The sequence below is a fragment of the Barbus barbus genome, assembly GCF_936440315.1.
Source record: "Barbus barbus genome assembly, chromosome: 50".
Lineage (NCBI taxonomy): Eukaryota > Metazoa > Chordata > Actinopteri > Cypriniformes > Cyprinidae > Barbus > Barbus barbus.
Window position 1 is genome coordinate 2,402,122 of NC_136728.1, and position 26,201 is coordinate 2,428,322.

Below are 26,201 nucleotides of genomic sequence, written 5' to 3' on the forward strand. Positions count from 1 at the left end.
CTGCATGCTTGAAACGTAACACACTATGTGATAGTTTTTTAATAAAATTTTGTGGACATTTTTGGGAGCTTTGGTGTTGCCGACTTTGCATTCTCAATATACAAACAGTACTACACAATCGTGGATTACCTGCAAAAACCTGTAATTTTCTCAAAATCCATCTCTTAAAAGTAAGTATCAGTGCCATGAGAACGACAAATCCTTGTGTCGTTGTTCCCAAACAAGATATGAAGCATTACAGTAAGTATAGAGTATTACAGTACAGTGCACATTGTGGAAATACCTGTTCTGTCTATGAAACATTTGAATGACTGAAGAAACAGTTGTTCTGCCAACATCCAGCTGTATCTTTTGACCCACCTTTGCCATTGCAGGTCCATGATTGAGAATATGGTCCACAATGGTGGCCTTCATTTTATCAGAAATTTCCCTACATCTTTGACCTCTTCTATCTCTTTCTCTGTTTCGTCTCCCTACACTTCCACCTTTGATCTGAGAAATGTACCAAAGCGGCTGTCTAAGAAAGCCTTTTGTGAGTGATTACTGTTAACAACATAACAAAACATACATCTAAGTTCAACTTTTATCAAGCTGAATGATGGTGGCTGTTGTCCTCTGCTGTAGAATAAGTCAGTTAGAGAGCTCCTCAGGATTGTTGTGCAACAGAGACAGTGTCAGTGTGTGTGTGCGTGTGTGTGTGTGTGTGTGTGTGTGTGTGTGCGTGTGTGTGTGTGTGTGTGTGCAGATGTAACGGACTTCCTGTGGTGCCTGAAAATACCCTGCAATGCACTATTGGGAAAACATGAGAGCACACAGACTCTCAAAACCCTCGGGTTCCCGCTCAGGAGTCACAATGCACTGGTCAGCTATAGTTAAAAACAGTCCTATCAAAATACGAAACCAGAACCAAGCATTCAAGAGGACATTGAAACATCTGATTTATTCTAATTAAGATAATTTCTTATATTGTTTGAATCTCCATTAAGGGTTTTTTTTTGTATCCAAAAATAAAAGACTTGCAGAGTACTCAACTCCAGAAAAGAGATGACATTACACAAGTGTCCATAAAAGTATCTCACATTCAGAATTTGGGGAAGTGAATGTGAAAGCTCCAAACTTCCCCATTTACTTTGTGTGTGTGTGTGTGTGTGTGTGTGTGTGTTTGTTTAAGGAGTGTTTTCAATAAACCTGTCACATATTTAAAGCATTCTATTCAAAATAGAGAGACAGGCTGAAATAAAAACAATTATGTAGAAAATAGTGAAGGATTTACTAACTAACTCAGAAATTGCCAGTAAATGTTTACAAACAGTTACAAAGAAATTGCAAGTAACTAATAAATATGACATTTCGAAGTAGAACAACTAAATGAGTATTTTCTTGCAAAACATACTTCAACAGCGTATACAGGCAGAGACAGTCAGACAGACAGACAGACAGACGAACGTGGCTTTCGTCCTCGGTCCCGGACACTGCTGTAATGCCAAGTGATAACTTCTCTGTCTTTCGGACGGACAGAACAGCAGAGGCCGGTAAATCCAGGGGTGGAGGAGTATGTTTCATGATCAACAAGAAATGGCGTGATCCCAGGAATATCTCCATTCAGTCGCGTTCCTGCTCGCCTCATCTGGAACATCTTTCCATTATTTGCCGCCCATTTTATCTGCCCCGGGAGTTCTCATCGATCATCGTTACTGCTGTGTACATTCCACCACAGGCGGACACCGGCTTGGCTTTGTCTAAGCTTCACGATGTGCTCAGCGGCTACATTAACAAACATCCTGACGCTGCCTTCATCATCGCGGGGGACTTTAACAAAGTCAACCTCAGACAGGTCATGCCGAACTTCCATCAACACGTATCCTGTCCAACTAGAGGACCAAACACACTGGATCATTGCTACACTCAGTTCAAGGATGCCTACAAAGCCCGCTCACTACCGGCTTTTGGCAAATCGGACCATGCCGCCATTTTTCTAACCCCGGGATACAAACAAAGGCTCGTTCAGGAACCTCCGGTGCAGAGAGTAGTGACGCGCTGGTCCTCCCACTCAGAGACTATGCTGCAGGCGGCGCTTGATGACGTCGACTGGGACATGTTCCGGGCGAGTTCTTCTGACGTCAGCGAGTTCACGGATGTAGCATTAAGCTTCGTAAACACGCTAACCGAGCAAGCTACAGAAACAATAACGATAAGGACATTCTCCAATCAGAAACCGTGGGTGGACAGAACAATCCGTGCCGCGGTTAAAACACACGCACTGCCGCTTACAATGAGGCTCTTCTGTCTGGGAATACGAGCGAGTACAAAGCATCGTGCTATGCTCTCCGTCGTGCAGTAAGAGCCGCTAAACACAGATACAGAGAGAGAATTGAGTCTCATTTCCAGCTCAACGACTCTCGACGGATGTGGCAGGGACTGAGGACCATCTGTGACTTCGGTGACAAATCCTCCGCGGAGGTGAGAGCAGATCCTTTGCTAGCCGACGAGTTAAACATCTTCTACGGCCGCTTCGATGGCAACGGCGGCGGCGCATCTCTGCCGACCAGCGCGTCAGGAAGCAGCAGGCAGAGCAGCGATGATCCTGTAATCACTGTGTCGGAGGATGAGGTTCGGAGGGCGCTAAAGTGAGTGAACGTCATGAAAGCAGCCGGACCTGATGGGATAACCGGCCGTGTTCTGAGGTCCTGCGCCGATCAGCTCGCTGGTTTGTTCACGTCTATCTTTAATGAGTCCCTTGCTACCTCAGTGGTTCCCACCTCATTCAAAAAATCCATCATTATCCCTGTGCCAAAGAACAATAAACCCTCTTGCCTGAATGACTATCGCCCAGTTGCCCTCACATCTATAGTCATGAAGGTTTTTGAGAGACTTGTAAAGAGCCACATCTGCTCCTCCATCCCTGATACTTTGGACCCTCTTCAGTTTGCCTATCGCCCAAATAGATCCACGGACGATGCCATTTCTCACGTTCTCCACTCTTCCCTCACACACTTGGACAGCAACAATGGGAATTATGTAAGGCTGCTTTTCATTGACTATAGCTCAGCTTTCAACACTATAGTCCCCATCAAGCTGGCTTCTAAACTCACAGACCTCGGCCTAAACTCCTCACTCTGTGACTGGATTCAAGACTTTCTCACCGGCAGACCTCAAGTGGTGAAAGTTGGCCAGTTCACCTCAAACTCCATCACTCTGAACATAGGAGCCCCACAGGGCTGTGTCCTGAGTCCCCTGCTCTACTCTCTCTACACGCATGACTGCGTGTCCTCTCACAGCTCCACATCTATTGTCAAATTTGCTGATGATACTGTGGTTCTGGGCCTCATCTCCAACAACGATGAGACCGCATACTTGGATGAGGTAGAGAGACTCACATCATGGTGCCAGGACAACTGTCTCTCTCTGAATGTGAGCAAAACTAAAGAGCTGATCATGGACTTTAGGAAGAGACAGCAGCAGCCCTACACTCCTCTTATGATCAGTGGGACCCCTGTGGAGAGGGTGAGTAGCTTCAAGTACCTCGATGTAAACATCTCCGAGAACCTGACTTGGACTACACACATCCAAACACAGGTAAGGACTGTACCATCTGCGACAGCTGAGGAAAGTCAGGGTCTCACCAGCAATCCTGAAAACTTTCTATTCAGGGACCATAGAAAGTGTATTGACTCAGTGCATCTCAGTGTGGTATGGAAACAGCTCCAATCAGGACTGCAAAGCTCTACAGAGAGTTGTGCGCTTAGCTGAGCGCATCTCAGGGTCTGCTCTCCCCTCTCTGCAGGACATCTACCTCAAACGCTGCAAAAACAGAGCTGTTAAAATAATCAAGGACTCAAATCACCCTGGTAACCATCTATTCACTTTGCTTCCATCTGGTAAGCGCTTCCGTAGCCTGATGGCAAAAACTGAGAGACTTAGGAGGAGCTTCTTCCCCCAGGCCATCAGGCTCCTAAACTCTAACTCTGTGTCATAACATCACTTGACTCCATGTAAATATCACCATATCAATAAGCTATTCATAATTGTTCTCTACCTCATATTGCTGCTATTTAAATACCCTGTACAACTTTTTTGCACATTATTTTTGCACATTCCTCTTATTACTATTTAAGTCAACAACATACTGACCTGCACATTTATATTATATTTTTTATCTTATCTTTTATTTTATTTTATTCTTTTATTTTTTTTTTTCTACTTTTCTTCTCTTAATATTTGTATACTTTATAATTGCACTGTCCTTGGAGCGGACCTGGCCTACATTTCACTGCTGGTTATACCCTGTATAATTGTGTATGTGACAAATAAAAATCTTGAATCTTGAATCTTGAATCAGACAGACAGACAGACAGACAGACAGACAGATAGATAGATAGATAGATAGATAGATAGATAGATAGATAGATAGATAGATAGATAGATAGATAGATAGATAGATAGATAGATAGATAGATAGATAGATAGATAGATAGATAGATAGACAGACAGACAGATAGATAGATAGATAGTTAGACGGACAGACAAACAGACAGACAGATAGACAGACAGATAGATAGATAGATAGTTAGACGGACAGACAAACAGACAGACAGATAGACAGACAGATAGATAGATAGACAGACAGACAGACAAACAAACAGACAGATAGATAGATAGATAGATAGATAGATAGATAGATAGATAGATAGACAGACAGACAGACAGACAGACAGACAGACAGACAGACAGACAGACAGACAGACAGACAGACAGACAGATAGATAGATAGATAGATAGATAGATAGATAGATAGATAGATAGATAGATAGATAGATAGATAGACGGACAGACAAACAGATAGACAGACAGATAGATAGATAGATAGATAGATAGATAGATAGATAGATAGACAGACAGACAGACAGACAGACAGACAGACAGACAGACAGACAGACAGACGATAGATAGATAGATAGATAGATAGATAGATAGATAGATAGACAGACAGACAGACAGACAGACAGACAGACAGACAGACAGACGATAGATAGATAGATAGATAGATAGATAGATAGATAGATAGACAGACAGACAGACAGACAGACAGACAGACAGACAGACGATAGATAGATAGATAGATAGATAGATAGATAGATAGATAGATAGATAGATAGATAGACAGACAGACAGACAGACAGACAGACAGACAGACAGACAGACAGACAGACAGACAGATAGATAGATAGATAGATAGATAGATATTGTTTTTAGTTATAGTTTTATTCAGTTTTATTTATAATGAATATAAAAATAAATAAATAAATAAAAACATGTATTTTCTCTCGAATGTTTCCAGTTATAAAACAAAGCCGGAAACAGCTAATGTCAGTCGAGTTTTGCATATGAAAATCCAGGCCAAACTCAGAATAAAGCATTTGTCTATTCTGCAATAGTAGTTGCTTCCTCAAAACCTGCGATAACAGTGCAATGCTTTGATTAAAAAGGGAACAAAGCTCTCTCGGAACTTCACTTTGGACAAACGCTGAAGTTTATGATTCTCAGACAATAGCACATGTAAAACTGTCCCTCTGATTGACTGACTCGAGGCCTATTCACTCAACAACTCATGAACACAACAAATTACAGTGTTTTTCTTTAGCTTTGCTCATACTATTACAAATACACATTTATTGTATTAAACAACAGAACAACAGTGAAGAAACTGGTCTATAGAATCCTTGATTAAGGTCTGACAACACCCTGAAGCAGTGAAAATAGTCAAATATTCTATTTAAGAACACAAAGTTTTATGTACTTTTATCTAGGCAGGCCTGGATTGTGCACACAATTTATTAAATAATCTTTCTAAAACTGGTCAAATGTATGATCTGTCAACTTTACTCATTTATAATTAAAACATAATCCTCTAAGAGATACACATAAAGCCAACCCATCAACAAAAATCAAGAGTCGACGCCGCATTTGACCAATCAGAGTCCAGATCCTTCAGTGAGGTCATCTTAATCACTTATAGGCAATACAGGAAATTTAGTCTTTGTCACATCAGGACAGTGAAGCTGAAGGCAGAAGAGTTTGAAAAGAAGATCTGACGCATTTGCCGATTTGAAAAGAGATACCACAGTACAGCGCTCTTGTGAAGTAATTTCCACGTTATGCAATATTCTGTAAACAGGTGGGAAACTGTGAGATAGACGCTGCAGGAGAAGATATATGAGTGAAGGGCTTCATGTTGCATTACAGAATGGATGTTATTGCACCTGTAAGTACATGAGAGATTGCATTCTGTTTCAAACATTTGAGACTTTTCCTTCTTTGTAATTTAGGAAGTTTTGTATAAGTACAATTTAGTGAACTGTTATATATAAATAGGTAATAGGCAAAAATGGAGAGATAAAAAAACTGAAAAATGAATGAATTTAATTTTTTTTTTTTTTTCTTAAGATGTCAGAAGAATTAATTCCATATGATCCAGATGCTCGGCCGATATATGACTTCTACCCGTATCTCAGTACTGACCCTCAGACTCATCCTGGTGAGTTTTACGGGTTTTTTGTTTGTGTGTGTGTGTATGTGTGTGTGTGTGTGTGTGTGTGTGTGTGTGATAAACATAAATAAACTAAATAACATATATATATATATATATATATAAGAAAAGAAAAATACATTTCCCCAACAACTTATTTTAAATTTAACTTCCGACTCAATTTATTCTCCCTTTTGTCATGCAAGAGAGTGGATGGGAATACACAAGCGTCCACGGCCATCACAGTGAATTTGAGCCGCCTCAAGGAAACCATTTCACCGAGCTGCATCCCAGCACATATCGCTATGGAGACGTGGAGTCCTTCCATCCATCCGTAGATTCAGGAATGGGAACACTTTTACCTGTCGTTCCTCCACAGGTTAGTCTATCTATCTATCTATCTATCTATCTATCTATCTATCTATCTATCTATCTATCTATCTATCTATCTATCTATCTATCTATCTATCTATCTATCTATCTATCTATCTATCTATCTGAACTGATTAACAGTGGCCTTTCAATAGAAGTAAAGAATTCATTCTATTCTATTCGGTAAAATAAGAAAGTTATTAAAGTTGTGCTCATTTTACTTTAGTTTTTAGTCTGCAGGAAAAAGTTTCAGCTATTAATATTGGTTCAGTGACTAACAGTGTAAAAGAGAAAGAGAGATGGGCAGGATGTGAGCGGAGGACACAGACCGATTGCTCAACACTGTCTTTTCCTGACTGAAGGCTGCTGCACACATTTACACAAGACCTGCGAGCCCAACACAATCACAGTCAAGCCTCTCTATCTGATGCAAACGTGGACTTTAGAGTGTGCTACGGTTTTAGTAAAAGCTTTTCGAACATGCAACTCAGCAACACATACACTGCCAGGAATGAATAAGACTCTTCTGCTCACCAAATCTGCATTTATTTGATCAGATATGCAGTAACATTGTGAAGAATTATTACAATTTATAATACATGTTTATAATATATTTCAACTGAAATGCATTCCTGTGATCGCAAAACTTAATTTTCAGCATCTTCAGTGTCACACAATCCTTCAGAAATCATTCTAATATGCTGATTTGCTGCTCAAGCAATGTTTTATTAGTAGTAGTTGCAGTAGTATTGTTATGAATATTAAAAATGGTTGTGCTGTCTAATATTTTTGTGGAAACTGAGATACCTTTTTTCAGATTCTCTGAGGAATATAAGATTCGATGAACAGCATTTATTTGAAATAGCATTATTATTATTTTTTTATTATATTAAATCTTACCCCATAGTATATAATACTTTACACAACAAAAGTACCGTTGAAAATGATATGAAATGTTTCTTAATCAGCAAATCAGAATGATTTCTGACACTGAAGGCATGAGTAACGATGCTGAAAATTCAGCTTTGATCACAAGAATAAATGATATTATAAATATATTACAAAACAAACACGCACACAAAATAAATGCATCATAAAATTAGGCTTAATAGTTAAATGCTGTCTAAATCCATTCGTACTGTTGTCGGAAGTATCGCAATTCCAGAAATAAACCTGGGCTTCAGTTTACTGTCAGTGTCGAGTCGCATCCAGTGTAGACAGTATCGTTGTCAGGGCATTTTTTCTATAATCTACATGACAGTTGCTCATGCAGCACCAGGAGAAGTAATGTGCATTTTTGCTCACTTAGTTCTGGAAATGCATATTTTGAGCCAACCACCTGAGCCGCCACACCATGTGACTAACTGGCCTCCTGACTTGGCTGTTGGCATCGCTAGAACGAAAGCACACAGGCTGATGGTGTTGGGAGTATCTTGACCCCTTGAACCCTTGGTCCAGTGCATCTTGGCCCAGCGTGATTGAATACTGGCAAGCGTGAATGAGATTTGAGAGGTTTTATCAGCCGAGCAACTGCCATTGAATGTTAACAAATAGCATAGCACCTGCTTTTATCTCATTAAATACGTTGAAACCAAGTGTTACGTAATGCAAACTCTCATTTTAGATGCACCGCTCCAAATATAATGAAATAATAAACAGGTCATCTCAAAGGTTTACTAATGCACTAAATGTGTTTGTGTGATTCTGCTGATAGAAATGAAACTTTGTGGTTCTCGGGGCTGATTTGGAAGCAAAACGTGATGCGCACTTGATTTGTAAATCTGGGAACACGACGTTGTGTGTCCCTTTCTGTTGACACTGAGTTTTTGTACTTCCTCTTTCAATGTAAAGTAATTCTGTGGTTTCCAAGTATTTGATATTTATATAAGATCATGAACAAAAATGCATTTTTATGCTTGTGGGGGAATGTCCGATTGATACACTAATCACAAAACATCACCGGATCATTTGAATTTGTTTGATCTTTTGGTTTATCCGATATTCAGTAAAATTACAATTTAGACAACAGTCTCTTGGCAGTTTGTAACTATTGCACACTTTAGCAAATTAATGCCATATTCTCATAAAATCATGAAATCTTAGTTGGACTAGGGGTGCAGTTTCACTACTTTTTATTACAAATAATATATTTTTGATAGTGCTGTCAAACGATTAATCGCGATTAATCGCATCTAAAATAAAAGTTTTTGTTTGCATAATATGTGTAATATTATATGTATATATAAATACACACACACACATACAGTATACATTTTTTAAATATTTACATGTATTTACGTGTCTATATTTATATTCATATACTTTATATTATAAATAAATATATTTAATATATAAACTTAACATTTTTCTGAAATATATACATGCATGTGTGTATTTATGTATACATAATATATATATACACAGCACACATACATATCATGTCAACAAAAGCGTTTATTTTGGATGCGATTAATCATTTGACAGCACACATTTTTGACTGTTTTGGAAAACTGTTGATTAATTCATATAAATTTGTGTAATCTCATTTGTTTTTTGTTTTTCTATGACCTGCTCATGCCCACTGAGGGGCAGTTTTATGTTACAAGCTCACGCTTTTTTATTTAAAAATGTCACGTTTTGACAAACTGGTTGCACATTCTTACAAATTCAAACATTCTCATTAGTTGTTTTCGTATGACCTGCTCATGTCCCAATGAAGGTTATGTTTAAGGTGCAGGTTCATGTTTTTTTTGTACTTTTTTTACTTAAAATTGCATATTTTTGTATGTTTTGGGAAACTGGTGGCGAATTTAATTTGACCAGCTCATGTCCAATTGAGGTTTTTTTAGGGGTGCAGGTTTTCATACGTATTGGCAAGTTGGTGGCAAATTTGTGTGAGTTTGCACGTATAACCTCATTCATACTTTTTGGACGACCTGCTTAAGTCCCACTGAGGTTATGGATGCAGGTTGGGTGGAATGGGGGCTTAGCTCTTAACTCACAGCATGAAGGTCCCTGGTTTCGAGTCAGGTTTACAGGTTCTCTCCCCGTGTCAGGGGGTTTCCTCAGGGAGCTCTGCAGTCCAATCACATGCAGGTTAGGTGGATTGGATACAGTTAACTTCCATAGATGTGTCCTAATTCTGAGAGTTAGTGCACTTCATAAAAAAAAACTTTGTCTGAGTTGGGTGATAGCATTGATTGTGTGACTTCATGTTTTAGTATAAGGAGCCACAGAAGAGGTAGACTAAGGCAAGACTGATGATTATTGGTTTATCTCTACAGTATACTTACGTAACCCACCCACTGTACCAGCGGTCCCCCGTCCCCCACTGCAGTACTGATGATGAGGACGCCGGGGGACGCAGTCCACCCTTTGAGGTGTCCGAGGGTGAGGAGGACAATGACAGACATCCAGGCATCTCCAGCTCTCTATCAGGTGAGCTGCAAGGTGTTGAGTCCAAGACACTGTTTTCATGGTCTTGGTCTTGTCGTGAACTCAACTTACTCAAATGAACTGGTCTTGAGTGCTATAACATATTACAGTAGCACTCTTATTATTTCTGTAGCTTGAATTATTACAAGCACCAAAAATATGACCTACAAGCGTTTAACTATAAACTTTCCAGAATGTCTGGCCACTAAACTTCCATAATAAGGTAATAAACAGGTTACACTTGCATTCGATAGTCCACTTTAGACATTCTACTAACTATAAGAAACTTTGTAACTACATGTCTACTAACTCTCAGTAGGGTAGGTTTAGGGTTAGTAGAATAAGTTGACGTACTTTAATGTTGACTATCAACATAAAGTGTCACCCAGATCTTAAGTTGTACTTAAACCACGATATTCCGTTGAAGTAGAAAAAGAAATCATTGGTAAGAAAAGTGGCGAGCTGATGGGACTGTGTGCAATCCAGACTTAAAACTGAACATCAACTTCTGCAGGAAACAAGCGGAAAGTGCGTCTCTATCAGTTCCTCCTGGACCTCCTGCAGGACGGAGACATGCGGGACTGCATCTGGTGGGTGGACAGAGAGCGAGGCATCTTTCAGTTCTCCTCCAAACACAAGGAGACACTCGCCAGCCGCTGGGGCCAGCAGAAGGGCAACCGCAAGAAAATGACCTACCAGAAGATGGCCAGGGCCCTGCGCAACTACGGCAAGACCGGCGAGGTCAAAAAGGTCAAGAAGAAGCTGACTTACCAGTTCAGCAGCGAGGTGTTGAGGAGGATGACTACGGACAGGAGGCAGTATCATCACTGACATTTCCTTTAGATCCAGTGTCTCTTATCTACAACATTCACAAATTCTCTCCCGCCATTGTTCTGCAGCAAAACATGTAATCTCAGGGATATGTAATATGTGTAGTTAAACTAGGGATGTAATATCTGAGTAGTTGACAAATGGACATGGACAAAAGACATTTTGAAGGTTAAAGTTTCTGTATTTGTAAAAGAGTACATGCTTCTGTGTTTTGATGCTGTATCTGGTCAATATATAGTTTTCTTTTACACTTTTAAATCGGCTTGATTTCAGTATTGCTACATTTCAATTGTCCAACGGTGTGACAAATGAATTGTAAATATTTCATGTAGTCTCTTAATGAATAGTTATGAAAACTTCATGCATAATACAATTTTAATAATATAATTCTTATATTAATGTTACACTTAACTCATTTCAACGTGTTCAGCTATTTTGACTTCCATATGCTTCATCCACACAAATAAGTAAAGCTTTAACTTATTTTATGCTTATTAATGCTACAAATCTGTCTATATTATGTGGAGGTGTCATACCGCTGAATAAAGGACCCTGGAAGTCCGCCTTGAAAATAGCTCATTTACTTTTTGTTGGGTTCGTGATTATGAGATTCAACACTCGAGGGATATATAATTCACGAGGAGCATGTTTGAAAATATATTTTAAAAGTATTTCTATCTAAACAAATATCTTACTGACCCCACACTTTGGAGCTGTCCAATGACAGGCACTCAAAATAGATATTATCCTTATTATTTATATTTTAGTATTATTATACATTATAGATACCTATCGTTTTGGTAGATGTCAGAAAAAGTAAATGAAGTGAATGGTGGGAAAGATTTTGAGGCACTATAACAATTCTGTTTCTATTTACATATAAATTACATACTTAAAAATATTAATCAGACACGTACAACCAGGGACAAGCATGCAAACTGGGTAATAACTTATAATACAGGTGCAACTCTAAAAACTCACATATCTGGTTTTTGTTTATGCAACTATACAAACTTGTCAGATTTCTACTACGAATTACACTTTAAAATACTTTATTAAAAATAATCATTTGGCAGACCATAACATGAACTGATGTTGCTCTATGCTGCCCCCCAGAGGACCATCAAAAACAGGCCTCGCATACAAAAACAATAAATGACTCTCAGAACTTGTGATTTCATTGCTCTTTAGGGATTTTCCAAAGTTATTTTTTATCTTAAAGGATTTGGTTTCTGTTCTTAATGGAAACAAATGGTGAGCTGAATTATGAAAACTAAATAGGAGAGCAAAACAGAAACCAGAGAAATCAGTAACAGAGTCATGTCTTTTGATTCGTGTATGTAGAGTTAAATCGAAACCGAAATTAGATTTACTAAAAAAAAAAAAGCTACTAAAGCAACAGAAAGTAAAAATCACAGGCAGACAGCACAGAAAATGTGTGCAACTTTTGTCAAATTTATTATCACACATTGTTTTTGTTCAGTTCTTCTTAAGAAAGCAGTAAAACCTAAAACTAGATATGTAACAGAGGCTTGTGCTGTAGAATTGAACATCATGGTTAAAACAGAGGCATAAGAAAATATCCCAGTGTGTCCTGCTGAAAAAGGACATATGGCATAGGTGTATTATGCACCAGAAATACTAAAATTCAACATTTTTCAAATTTCACATAATCGGTATACTTCCCTTATAATGTTCACACACCGACAACAAGCAACAAATCACCCACTAACACCTTTAGAAGTACAGAATAATTATCTTTCGACAGATATTATCAATCACCAGAGATTGAAAATAAGCTAGATCGCCGCTACATTAGTGTAAATAACACTTTCATATCTGCATTAAGTTATTAAATGCACCATATTTAATGTTATACATGTTGTTCATTGTGCTGTCATTTAAAAAAATCTGCAAACACCGCTCTCTGTTTAGGTCCGGCTGGAAGGACTCCATAGTGATGGCGTTTTGCTGTCTAATATATATTGAGATTTTGTGCACGCAACAGCTTCACATTCAGTTTTTGGCGGCGTCGGCGTGTCTGGGCCAGTTGTCTTCCTCAGAGGCCGAGTCAAACTCTTCCTCTGTTTCTTTGGGAGGAGCTCTAGATCACAAACACAAATCAAAGTTTATTTAGCACATTCTTAGTTGGGGCTCCAGACTCAAAAAATGGCTAGGGAGCCTCTGGCGAAACAGTTTCTGACTTTTTGAGTTGCAAATAACAGAGGTACTCATTACAGGTTGCTCCGAAGCATGTCCATGCTTCATGCTTTTTGTAAATACATGTTGAGGATCTACTGAAGTGGCTGAAGATTTCAAAAGAGATCTGAAGGTCTGAAAGGACTGGACTGATTCAGGATTCAATAAAAAGTAAAAATCTCCAGAATACACTTTGTGTAAAAAAAGATTGCTAACATCTACATTAGCCACTTCAGCTTATGAAAAACTGTAAAAACCTGGCTGTACCTAATGTAGCGTGGTCCACACTTTCCCTGGACCACCTCCTTAGTCAGTTCCACAGCAATGATGTCAGATTGAGGCACCTCAAACATGGGCTCCAGCAAGAGCTTCTCCTGAAAGACCAGAGATGACACACGTCAGAGATGTACAGCAGCAGGGGTATCTAGTCCTGCTCATGCAGGGACACTGTCCTGGAGTGTTTACCTCCAACCCCTTTTGAACACACCTGAAGCAGCTACTCAAGGTCTTCAGGAAGAATAGAAACTTCCAAGTAAGCTGGAGCTAAACTCCATGGGACGTTGGCCCTCAAGGAGCAGGATTGGACATCGTTGACTTACAACACGCGACACCCAATAAAAGGTATCTTTTCCATGTTAATCTGAGTTTTTGTCCTAACTAGCTGCGACAGCGACACACAAAATTTCTATTATAGAAACAGTTTCTATTTCCACGACGTCGCGGCTGGAACAACAGAGTATGTGCTTTATTCAGCGTTGAAAGTGTCTCATGTGAGTTTGATGATCATATTGCATGGCATTTATACCCAAAATTTAAAGCAACACAACCGACAATTTACCTCAGATCTTGAAAATAAATTACAGCAAAGATGTACTTTAAAACTGTGAACTCACTGCGAGCCAACCAGTGTATTCCATAAAGATGTTACAAGTCACTCAGTATGTACATTTAATAATGTTAAAAAGGATTCATATTTATGAATTAGATTATAAACTTATCCATTTGGTTGCAAGAGCAGAGTGCTTCGAGAGAGAGCCCACCCACACAGACTTCTGATTGGCTGTGATATTTGATTGATTCGGTCACGTTTAATGTGAAATTGCTTGTCGCTGGAATCTTGTCATGTAATTAGGACACAGTGTTAGGCCGCATTTACATTACATGGTTTAAGTAACTTAATTCCGATTGTTTCCTCTCATGTGGCACGGATAGATCGGATAAACATGTAATATATGGAAATAAATCTGATATCAATTGGATCTGTGCATCTGCGTCTGCCATTAGCGATAGATCGGATATTCCGAGTCGTACGTCATTGAAAAAGCAACTGTGGCAAATGACGTTGACTCAAGTGGACGCTTTTCCAGGAAAGTACCAGCAGTATTGCTTATTTTACACTGTTGCAATGGGTTGTTTTTTTAGTCCATAGGTTAAAGTGATATCTTTCCTTTGTTATTTGGACAGAGGGGGATTCCCGCTAAATGGGAAACCTGTCGGGGAAAAAAAAGTGATTAGGGTAGTTTTGATTAGCAGTTGGGTTGGTTTTGATTTGCAGACCTGGCAACCCTGTTTCCGTCTCCCAGTGTACAGCGTAAATGCCGATATCAGAAGGCTCACTTTTAAAAGAAAACGTAAGCTGGTTGTTAGAAAACAATCGGATAAAGTGAACAAACCGTATTTGGCAAAAAGGACTGCAATGTAAATGTGGCCTTACAGAATTCATCTGAATGATGGTTGAATGAGGTTTTAATTCCTGTTATTTACCATGATGGAGCGGAGACCCCTGGCTCCTGTCTTCCGTTCCAGTGCAAAACGGGCGATTCCCCTTAATGCATCTGGAGTTACATTCAGCTCACACTGGAACAAAAATGAATAACTAGACTTACTACTGATAAAGCAAGAACCACTAAAGGTGTATAAAATATGGGTTACAATGATGTCAGTTGGTGTATTTTGGGGGTGTCAAATCCTGCTCCTGAAGGTCCACTTGTCCTGTGGAGTTTAGCTCCAACCCTAATTAAACACACCTGAACCAGGTAATAAACGTCTTAAGAATCACTATAAACTTTCAAGCAAGTCTGTTGGAGCAGTTTGGAGCAAAACACTACAGGATATTGGCCATCCAGGAGCAAGATTGGACACCCTTGGTGTACATGCTGCATGATATACTGTACATACTTTATCCATACTGAAGAGGGCCTGATATTGAGGGACCACTGCATTACGAGGCTCTGTAAGGATCTGCACCAGCATCTCCTCGTCCAGACTGTGCAGTGGCACCACCACAGGCAGACGGCCCACAAACTCTGGGATCATGCCGAACTCGATGAGGTCCCGTGCTTCAACGTTCCGCAGGAGCCGGTCCTTTTCCTCAATCTCTGCCATTGCATCCAATTCATTCCCTGAGCTGTTGGCCAGATCTGCAGCTGCTGCAGCTCGACGTCCTTTTCCGAGGTTAGAGGGTGTTCCAAAACCAAGATACTGTAGGAAATGTCAAAAAAAGTATAACTCACCAAAATCAGTTAAATATTGAAGACATTACGCAATTATATTTTACTGTAGAAAAATCACCTTTTCATTTTTCCTACGGCTGATGATCCTGTCCAGCCCGTTGAAAGCACCTGATGCCACAAACAAAATGTTGGTTGTATCCACTTGCACCGTCTCTCCTCTCAACTTCCTACTATTCTTCTCTGGAACATTAATGATTGTTCCCTCAAGCAGTTTCAGCAAACCCTGAACAGACACACAGGAACGCCAACATTCAAAATCTGACAATAATGACAAATTACACAAATCTCCAGCAGAATTCAACTTTTTTTCATGCTGTTCTGCAGAGAATTACCACATTATTCTGTCTATCCTACTACTCGTTGCTGGTTTGTGTCCTGCTTTACAAGTTGATTCTTAAAGAATTTCTCAGAAGCGAGGACACCTAAGACACAACAGCTAGCCACTGGGGTACCTCAAGGTTCGGTTCTTGGTCCGCTTCTGTTTTTGATATTAACAATACAGCTGGCACCATTAAGAAACCGATTTCCTACCTTTTAAGTTTAATCTACCTATAACAATTCAACAGAGCTGGTGTTGCCCAGCTGAATAATCATACTATGACAGCTATGAACCCGTGGGATAGTGTTTGATTACTAGCTGACTGTCACAGACGGCTTACTAGACTACCTGGTCATGCAGATTAGTACACAAGATTAAACCCTTCCTGTTCTTCCTTCCTGCTGTATAGGTTCTTGTCATCTCAAACACAGATTGCAGCAATGCTCTGTTGGTCGGCCATCTGGCATGTGAAGTTAAATGATTCAACAAATGATTCAAAATGCTACGGTACATCTGATCTTCAGTAAACCCACACACTTTTTGGTCTCACTGTTTGCTATTAGCTGTCCTCATTGTCTGGATCTGTCGATCTAGTGCGCAGTAGCCTTTATTATTGATCCTTTTTTATTTTTATGTTATTTTTCATATTAAAAGCAGCGATTTACAGTGTTTTCTAACCAAGCATAATGTAACGAGTTTCCAGAGATAAGTCATTTGTCTGTCCACACTAAAATTGTTTAGGGTCAGTCCATGTGCTCCAAACATTGTAAAGTTGATTGCTGGACCATTTCTATGCTTATTTTCTGTTTTTTAAATAATTACCTCTATGTATCAGTATTGGGTGGGGTAATTAATTTAACTTAGTTTAACCACAGTGGCTGTCTTTGTAACAAATTTGTTAAACGCATGTTTACGGAAACCCCAAATATGTTCCTTGGAACAAAACCGATCTCACAAACACAAATTTAAAGGTTAAACACAGTCAAGCAACTTCCGCATGACTACTTGAGATAGATTAACCCTTTAATCTATAGTTATGTATAAGAGAAATTATGATCAACTGACTAACACAATTTCCTGTTGTTGTTTGTTGTGCTCTCAGCTCCTTAGATTTACATGGATTTGTTTAACTAATATCTAATTTAAAAAACAACTCCAGTTGATTACTTGCATATCAATACTTGTAAATAAATTATATTAATGTCCATTCTACAATTCTGGGTGTGCGTCCGGCAGTAGCTCTGATAAGAGATTTACAGCAGTGTGAAGTAGTTTAATAGGCCAGTAACTGTGTATGGGCCGTGACAGAATCATAGAGCTTTGGGAGACATGAATGTGGCTGAAATATAGTCACAGACCTGTTGAACTCCTTCGCCCCCAACATCTCTCAGCTGATGAATTCCAGGCACACTGCCAATCTTATCCACCTCATCCAGGAACACTATGCCTGCAAGAGAACGACAAATGAATGACAAATCACAGATGTCCAAATGCAAAGGGTTAATTTTTAAAAATAGTTAACTTAGAAAGAGGAATCAAAATGTTTCTGTGAAATGTTCAAAAGGTCACGCATGGAAGCGTTTTTATATCAGTCAGCTTCTGTTCCTTGAAATGAAAGATTATGCCATTGCTTATTAAACGAAATATTACACATTGGTGGGGCGGCATTGTTTTAATGTGCTTGCTTCATACGACTGCAGAACATGTGTGTACAAAAGTTACAAAATTAGTAAAATGTGTTTTTTTTTTTCCTAAGAGGACGTGTTTAAAATTCTAAAGTCTGAGAGACTGACCTTGCTGGGCTTTCTCGACTGAGTAGTTGGCGTCCTGCAGAAGTTTGGCAATAACAGACTCGATGTCCTCGCCTACATAGCCCGCCTGCGTCAGGGTGGTACAATCGCAGATGGCGAAGGGCACATCCAAGCATTTAGCCAGGGTTTGGGCCAGCAGGGTTTTACCTATGAATGTCAATCATTTCAAAATACAAAGTTTTAATATACATCCAAATGATCAAATATTAACATTTCATTAAACTGAATCATTTTTGATTCAGACTTTGCACAGACTATTTTGTACTGATAATGTCACAATAGTTTTGTGGTTTTCTCTCATACAGATTAGAGTATGATCACCTTCTTGATGTTCAGTCTTTAATAAAAGTGCTAAAATATCCTAAAAGGATTAATTGCACAAATACTGTAAATGTCTGTGTAATATTTCTACCAAAAATATAAAGTTTTGCATTAAGAAAATAAGGCCAAATTTAGGGTCATTATGATTTTTTGCATCATTTGCATGGCAAATAAGCAAAATTTCCCTCAAATTTTCATTATTGTGATAGAAAAGAAAAAAAATCATTACAAGTCATTATCATTACCACAAATAGTTTGTTAAATTGTCATAAAAATATTGTCAATTTTTTTTTTTTTTTATTAAAACATACAGGTGCATCTCAAAATGAGCTGTAAGCTCTAATCATCAAAATTAAAACAAAACAACTTTTGAAATGTTTTACTTTATATGTAATGAATCTAAAATATATGAAAGTTTCACTTTTTGAAATAACTTACAAGAAAAAAATTAACTTTCACGATATTCTAATTTTTTGAGACGCAGATGTATTTGGTGAAATGGTATTTTTTCATGAAGTTGACCCAAAAATTTAGATTGCATAAATATTTATCAAAAGCATTTATGTTTGGCAGCTGGTAATTTAAATTATAAATGGCAGCTCCTCATCCAGCAAGCAAGAATACACCAAATTTTATTCAAATTGGCCTCCAGTTGGTGCTATAAAGAGTTCTGTGGAAATCCTGTACTAACCTGATCCAGTAGGTCCCAGCAACACAATGTTGCTCTTTTCCAGCTTAATATCAGCGTGGGCGGAGTCAAGCACGTCCCTGCCCCTTTTGTCTTGAGGAGCTTGCTGATTGGTCTGCTGCTGAACAGATGCACCCAGAGCGTTGCCATGGGGACTGATGCCAGCGATCTGAAGCAGCTCTAAGAAATCAACCAAACTACTTCACATCTCCATCCACCAGATCATGTGTTATTTATTTAAACACGAAAAAGCAACATGACACCACAAGAATTTAGCAGTCAAAGCCGCTTTTGCCCAGAAGCCCCTGTGGGCTAAATCTCTAAAAATATGAAGTAACCAAACACAGATTTTCAGTCAAGTGCAGAATTTGCTTTTAGAGGAAGAGTTCTGGATCTTTCTTTGCGTAAAAAAAGAGCATTCTGCTAAATATTTAATTGTATTTCAGGGACGAATTAATGACAATTATTAATTCCGGATGAACTATTACTTTAATAAAGTTTCTAGTTTCGAAACCATTTCTCATAAATTCACAGGTAAACATGAGCTTACTCATATGTTCATTTCATATCTCAGGATCCAAGTTAGGCTACTATTATGCAAGCCATAATGATGTCATCAGAACGGCCTAGTTTCCAAGCCCTGTCCAGTATGATCCTGCTGGCCCACGTTCAGACTATAAATAAGCAGCAAACGGACAGAAGCCCCAGTGTGAAATCTGAATGGCCAGAGACCATGAGAGCTGCAACTAGGTCAACTTTGTGAAACTTTATTCAACTTCATGGAGGTCAGCGACGAACCCAACTGATCCTGAAGTGCCCCGCACACAAGCACAGATGGTCCATGTGTACACATGGAGTCATGTTGTGTCTGTAAATTTGACCGTTTGTACAACAGAGCAAACAAATACGGCCACAGCAAAGTTAAAATGTTTCCCCTGTTAGGTTATTTTACTGCATGCATAAGTGAAGTACACAAAACAATCACTTACTTGTAAACCTGTATTCATCTTCACGTCTTCTGATCTCTAACTCTACAGAGAAAAGGGCAGTAAACGTAGCATGATGAGCACAGCTAACACCACAGCATGAGTTGTGTAACAGTAACAGCAGGAGAAAGTTCACATGCTGACTCTTCCTTTAGGTGCCTGGAGTACTATAGATACAATTCTGGACAACTGACAAACTATACAGACCCCCAAACGACTCGACAGATCACTGAGCTGAAGAAAATAGCCATAAACAAGCAGTTAGGGTCAGTAGCACTTATTTTTAAAGATTTTATTTGCAAGGATGCGTAAAGTTGATTTGAAGTATCAGTAAAGACCTTTTACGTAGTTACAAAAAAAATCGATTTTGAATAGCATGCTGTTCTTTTGCACTTTCTCCTCGTCAAAAAATGCTGCAAAAAATGGATCATGGTTTTCACACAAATATGACGTTTGAACACCGATACTGATACTAATAAATGTTTTTCTTGAGCAGCAAATCAGCATATTAGAATGATTTCTGAAGGATCACGTGACACTGAAAATTCAGCTTTATATCACAGGAATAAATCACATTTCTAAATGTATTACCATACAAAAGAGTTCCATTTATAATAACATTTCTAATCAAATAAATGCAGCTTTGGTGAGCAGAAAAATTAAAAACTATTATCATTAAACCATTATTAATTGTTCCAAATCTGTACGAGTTTCTTTCTTCTGCTGAACACCAAAGTAGATATTTTGAAGAATGTGGGCGACTAAAGTTAGACGGTAGCCATTGACTTCTATAGTATGGAAAAAATACTATGGAAGTCAATGGCTACCAGCAATATTCCTTCTTTTGTGTTCAGCAGAAGAAAGAAATGCATGCAGGTTTTGAACGACTTCAGGATAAGTACCATCCCTTTTTAAGCATCAAAGCAAATTTTGCATTTTTATCGTATCATCACTTGCAAATATTCACCGAAATCTCTACATGGTGTTTTTGTTTTAGTTAAAAAAAAATACAAATTAATTGTTGAGATACACTGAATGCTGTTAAAAGACCAAAATTAGGGTAACAATTTACAGTAATGTTTAATTTGTTAACATTAGATACAAAAACATGAACAACATGCTCATTTTAAAGCATTTAGATGCTTATTTTATTACTGCATGGCAGATTATGATATAACACAAACCTCTGGGAGAGAGGGAACTCTGTTTCTCGGTTTCCGCTTGCTGTCGGCCTGCTGCTGGGAGGTTGTTGGAGATCCGTTTGTAATGATTATAGACGGCGACTGCCAACACTTTCTTGGCGTATGACTGGCCAACAACATATTTGTCGAGGTAGGCATAAATCTGAAGCGGTTGAGACAACAGAAGCCCGTGTGAGAGATGTTTACTGCATTTCTAAGAACTGGTGTCACAGGGTTAGCTTGGAGTAGTCTACTTTCAAAAAGTTGATCAAATTGCACAAAGATGAACTTAAGTTAATGTAATAATGTCTGTATGGTGTGATGGAACGGTACCTTTTTAGGAGGTGGAGGGGGTTTCTGAGCTAATTTAACATGCTCAGAGCTCTCCGCTTCCTTATTCAAACCCTTCTTAGAGTCGGTCTCAGACAGAACCACGAAGAAATGATGGCACTTTTCACATTTCACAAACCGTGTGGAGGCTGTATGCAGCAAATACAAGAGAGTTGTTCAGGTACTGAGATAAAGTTATTACAATAGGCATGAATATCTAGATGCCACAACCAGCGGTTACATCAACAGAAGCATTAGGAAACCTTGGAAGGCGAGCATCTCTTTATAACATAGTTTGAGCAGTTAATACAGATCATATAATCATCTGTATGGCTCGCCATTGGTTTTGATTCAGGAGGCAGATTTTAATCTGGGCATCACGTGGCGACAAAACACAATATTGTACAAAACAAATTGAACAAAATGCCTAGGTCAATGACATAACATTCATTCTTTGTCCTACCTACAGTTTATTAAAAGATACATTTTATTTATGAATTGCATTTAATGACTTGAATACATCTAACATGTTTCATGTGTCACCGAATTACGATTAATTTCATTACGTTCACCTTATATGTGTGTGTGTGTGTTTTTGAGACATATGAGGACAAAAAAGTTGTATGATGATATGGGTAATGATGAGTTTATAATGAGTTTTCTTGAGAAAGTAAAAATGCAAGTTTAAAAAAATGCAAAAATGCAAGTTTCCTGTAAAGGGGGTAGGTTTAGGTGTAGGGTTGGTGTAGGGCGATAGAAAATATGGTTTGTACAGTACAAAAAACATTACGACTAATGGAGAGTCCCCCCAATTCACAAAAACAAACGTATGTGTGTGTGTGTGTGTGTGCACATACATATACAGTGCCTTGCGAAAGTATTCATACCCTTCATTTTTTTCCCACATTTTGTTGTTGCTGCCTAATGATAAACTGCTTTAAATTACATCAATCTACACTCCATAACGACAAAGCAAAAACAGAATTGTCACTACTTCCTAAATTTATTAAAAATAAAAAACTGAAATAAGTACATTGCATAAATATTCATACCCTTCATACCCAGCAAACTCAATACTTAGCTGAAGCACCTTTACAGCCTCAAATATTTTTTGTTTGATGCGACAAGCTTTGATTATCATCACTGGCAATTATCTGCCATTCTCCTCATCTCTTCACCTCTCAAGCTGTCAGGTTGGATGGGGGCAGACGCTCATTTTTTAGGTTTCTCCAGAAATGTTTGATTGGGTTCAAGTCCAGGCTTTGGCTGGGCCACTCGAATACATTCACAGAGCTGTCTATAAGCCACTCTTGCTGTACTTATAGGGTCATTGTCCTGTTGGAAGCTTCTGCCCAGTCTGAGGTTCTGAATGCTCTGGACTAGGTTTTCATTAAGGATCTCAATATTTTGGTGCATTGAGCTTTTCTTCTACTCTGATGAGTCCCTCAGCATGACTGCTGCCAGCGCACTTTACTTTTGGGATGGTACTCTGCAGGTGATGTGCAGAGCTGGTTTCCTTCAAACATAATGCTTGGAATTGAGGTTCATCAGACCAGATAATCCTGTTTCTCATCTGAGGGTCCTTTACATGCTTTTTTGCGATTTCCAAGTGTGTTTTCACGTGTCTTCACTGAGGAGAGGATTGAGCTTGGCCACACCGCCATAAAGCCCAGATCGGTGGAGTGTTGTAGTGATGCTAGGTTTAGCTCCTGCCTACCTAACTAGTCTTCTAGCTCGCTACAATCCATCCCTCTCCCTAAGGTCACAAAACTCTGGACTTTTGGTAGTACCTAGGATAGCAAAGTTCACTAAAGGAGGTAAAGCTTTTTCGCCTTTGGCTCCTAAACTCTAGAATAGGGATAGTTAACTAGGAATTACACAAGCTTCAGTCTGGATCCAACCCTTACAAAGATCTGATCTGACCAAACACCTGAGAAGAGATGATGCTGACCCCTCAAATGTGTGGCTTGACACAGACCTGTTTCTGAGCTCTACAGACAGTTCTTTTGACCTCAGGGCTTGGTTTTTACTCTGATATGAATTATCAGCTGTTAGGCCTTTTATTAAGACACGTGTGCCTTTCCAAATCATACCCATTCAATTGAATGTACCACAGGTTACCTTCACTCAAAGTCTAGTAACACCTACAAGCAATATGAATGCTCCTGAGCTCAATTCCAATTGTCCCAGATAAGGGTTTGAATACTTATGCAATGGAATCATTTAAGTTTAAAAAATTTGCAAAGATGTCAAAAACCTTTTTTTTTTTTTGCTTCGCCATTATAGTGTGTGGAGTGTAGATTGATGTGGAAAAAAAAGTCATTTAAAGCAGTTTATCATAAGGCAGCAACATAAAACGTGAAAAAAAATGAAGGGGTATGAATACTTTCGCAAGGCACTATATATATATATATACTGAAAATGTGGTATAATTGTTTAGAAATCATAATGAAGGATAAAAAAAAATAGTAAATATTTTGTAATTAAATAAAAAAAACTTTTTCACTGTTTAGTTTACTTTTTTTTTTCAAAACCATATAAAATCAACATTAATACAAACAGACATTTCTAAGAATGTGGTACTTTAAACTGTATTTTTTTTTTTTTTTGGCTTTATTAAAGTGGACACTCTTGCAAATATGTCATTTACAGTATCTGCCCCAAAAATGGCAACACTCACAATGCTATTCAGTAAACTGACTGGTTATGTGGAACCTAGTTATTCATATCATTATTAAAACTTAACAACAATGGAAAGAGTGATACTTACACACAAAAGTCTCCACGTGTGTACAAGGATCTCCACATTTGGGGCATCTCAGCTGACTGCCACCTTTCCCTGAGCCTCCAGCACCTGACGCCCGCTTTCCACCCGCCTCACCTACACCCTTCTGCAAAACAGCTCCATCAGTACCTGTGCATATCTCACACGTCAAACAAACAGTCATGGACATGTAACAAGAAGACTGAAGAGCACCTTTCCGCCATCGCCGTCTCTGGGCGTACCATCTTTAGAGGCGAAACACACTGCTGTCTGTGAAAACGCCCTCACGTGCACGAATGGAGGAAGATGGACTTCATCACAAACCGCTCTAGTGTGGCTGAAGAGCTGGAGACGCGAGCGAGAAAAACCTGCAGGAAACAACACACAATATATTAACAAACAATTAAACCAGCTCACTCACATTTCGGCCGGAAGCGAGGTTTAAACTTAAAAATGATAGATTTGTTTCTCACAAGCATGCAGCGTTTCGCTTAACAAGACATTAATTGATGGACTGTGATGTTTTGATCAGCTGTTTAGACTCTCATTCTGACGGCACCCATTCACTGCAGAGGATCCACGGCTACATTTCTCCAAATCTGATGAAGAAACAATCTCGGATGGCCCGAGGGGAGTAAACTCTCAGCAAATACTGAGAACTATTCTAGTTAAGTATCTATTATTTCTGTAATAAGCACTCTTTTAAAAGTATGTTCAAGTGCACTTCTTTTACCATCGTTTTAAACACCATTGTGAATCTGATCATTACCACAACATTAGCATCAGATGCCGCTACTATATCATGGTACTGATGATTAAACCGAACCAGTCGCGGAAACTAAATCAACCTTGGGCTCAATGAATTTATGAAAGAATTATAATTATAAACACTCTCACTTAGATTATATTCTGTTGGCTGGGTTTCAAGCGTTGTTCAAGCGGCAGCAACTCTCAAGCATGCCAGTGATATTTAACATACTGGAATTGATCCTTTTTGGAAAAACAAATAATAAGATTCTCATGCAATGTTAACTATGACATTCCCAGAACGCTGCACCGAGGAGTTTTAAAACTAAAACGTTCCTATTTGAGGATAACAACCCTTAAAAATGTACATTCTGGGAACGTCCATGGAACTAAAACCTGGCCTTCATCTGCTGTTAAAGGGATACCCAAAAATGAAAATTCGGCCATTATTTACAAGTAGTTCTAAACCTGCAGGAGTTTCTTCGTTCTGCTGAACACAAAGGATGAAAGTTTGTAACCAAGCTGTTTTGGGGCACCATTGACTTCCATAGTAGTTAAAAAAAATACTATGGAAGTCAATGGTGCCCCAGAACTGCTCTGTTTCCCACATTCTTCAGCAGAACAAACACATTCATGCAGGTTTGGAACTACTTGAATTTTCATTTTTGGGTGAACTATCCCTTTAAGAATCAATGTTGCGTGCACTACACAGTTCTTGAGCTGTTTATTAGTATTTTTTGAGTGTTGACTCACCTTTATGGACTGATTTTATAATCACCCTCACTGCAGGTCTGCATGAACAGGACATATTGAAAACCAGATCTGATGAGAATAATAATAAAAGTCAAAATTTACAGTATAGTACTACATACTGCCACTAAACTAATAATACAAATACAGTTGCTAAGTGCTGTCAAGATGTTATTAGTAACAGTCATGTTTTATCAAGCGGGAAACTTCATGAGTAACACACTCACTGGAGCTGGAAGCGGCTCTAACAGCAGGATCTGAGCGGAATACACGCCTGAAGCGGGGTCATGCTGCTCTCAGAAGCGATGTTATATGAAGTTTAGTGTTGATCCGGGTGATATAACCTCTGCTGTCATCAAGTGGGTCAGAGTGACGTACGTGGCCAGAGAGAGCTCTGTCTGTGTCACATGATGCTGAAGGGGGCGGGG

General features: G+C 38.8%; 2 protein-coding genes across 2 annotated transcripts; one reads left to right on the forward strand and one right to left on the reverse strand.

The window, feature by feature from the left end:
• Window positions 1-6,021: 6,021 nt before the first annotated feature.
• On the forward strand, window positions 6,022-12,336 carry spi1a (Spi-1 proto-oncogene a). The gene is made up of 5 exons (XM_079414602.1): window positions 6,022-6,262; window positions 6,445-6,535; window positions 6,733-6,905; window positions 10,183-10,336; window positions 10,848-12,336. The coding sequence occupies exons 1-5, from the start codon at window positions 6,230-6,232 to the stop codon at window positions 11,162-11,164; spliced, it is 768 nt and encodes a 255-aa protein (XP_079270728.1). The 5' UTR covers window positions 6,022-6,229; the 3' UTR covers window positions 11,165-12,336.
• On the reverse strand, window positions 12,202-26,178 carry LOC306868438 (ATP-dependent clpX-like chaperone, mitochondrial). The gene is made up of 15 exons (XM_079414601.1): window positions 26,001-26,178; window positions 25,777-25,845; window positions 24,490-24,644; window positions 24,283-24,403; window positions 21,516-21,661; window positions 21,186-21,345; window positions 20,005-20,046; window positions 19,019-19,195; window positions 17,989-18,153; window positions 17,554-17,642; window positions 15,935-16,099; window positions 15,542-15,844; window positions 15,128-15,220; window positions 13,631-13,737; window positions 12,202-13,268 (listed from the first exon to the last, which is right to left on the reverse strand). Exons 2-15 carry the CDS (start codon window positions 25,829-25,831, stop codon window positions 13,181-13,183), a joined length of 1,866 nt encoding a protein of 621 aa, XP_079270727.1. The 5' UTR covers window positions 25,832-25,845; window positions 26,001-26,178; the 3' UTR covers window positions 12,202-13,180.
• Between the last annotated feature and the right edge of the window lie 23 nt (window positions 26,179-26,201).

What these genes read in the sequence shown, in the direction of transcription:
- spi1a (XM_079414602.1), top strand. Translation starts at nt 6,230, where the DNA reads ATGTTGCATTACAGAATGGATGTTATTGCACCT. An exon ending in TGACCCTCAGACTCATCCTG is followed by an intron (nt 6,536 to 6,732) that starts GTGAGTTTTACG and finishes TTGTCATGCAAG; the next exon opens with AGAGTGGATGGGAATACACA. An exon ending in TACCTGTCGTTCCTCCACAG is followed by an intron (nt 6,906 to 10,182) that starts GTTAGTCTATCT and finishes TTATCTCTACAG; the next exon opens with TATACTTACGTAACCCACCC.
- LOC306868438 (XM_079414601.1), bottom strand. Translation starts at nt 25,831, where the DNA reads ATGTCCTGTTCATGCAGACCTGCAGTGAGGGTGATTATAAAATCAGTC. An exon ending in TATAAAATCAGTCCATAAAG is followed by an intron (nt 24,645 to 25,776) that starts GTGAGTCAACAC and finishes TGTTTCCTGCAG; the next exon opens with GTTTTTCTCGCTCGCGTCTC. An exon ending in CCCTCTTCAGTATGGATAAA is followed by an intron (nt 15,221 to 15,541) that starts GTATGTACAGTA and finishes TTTTTGTTCCAG; the next exon opens with TGTGAGCTGAATGTAACTCC.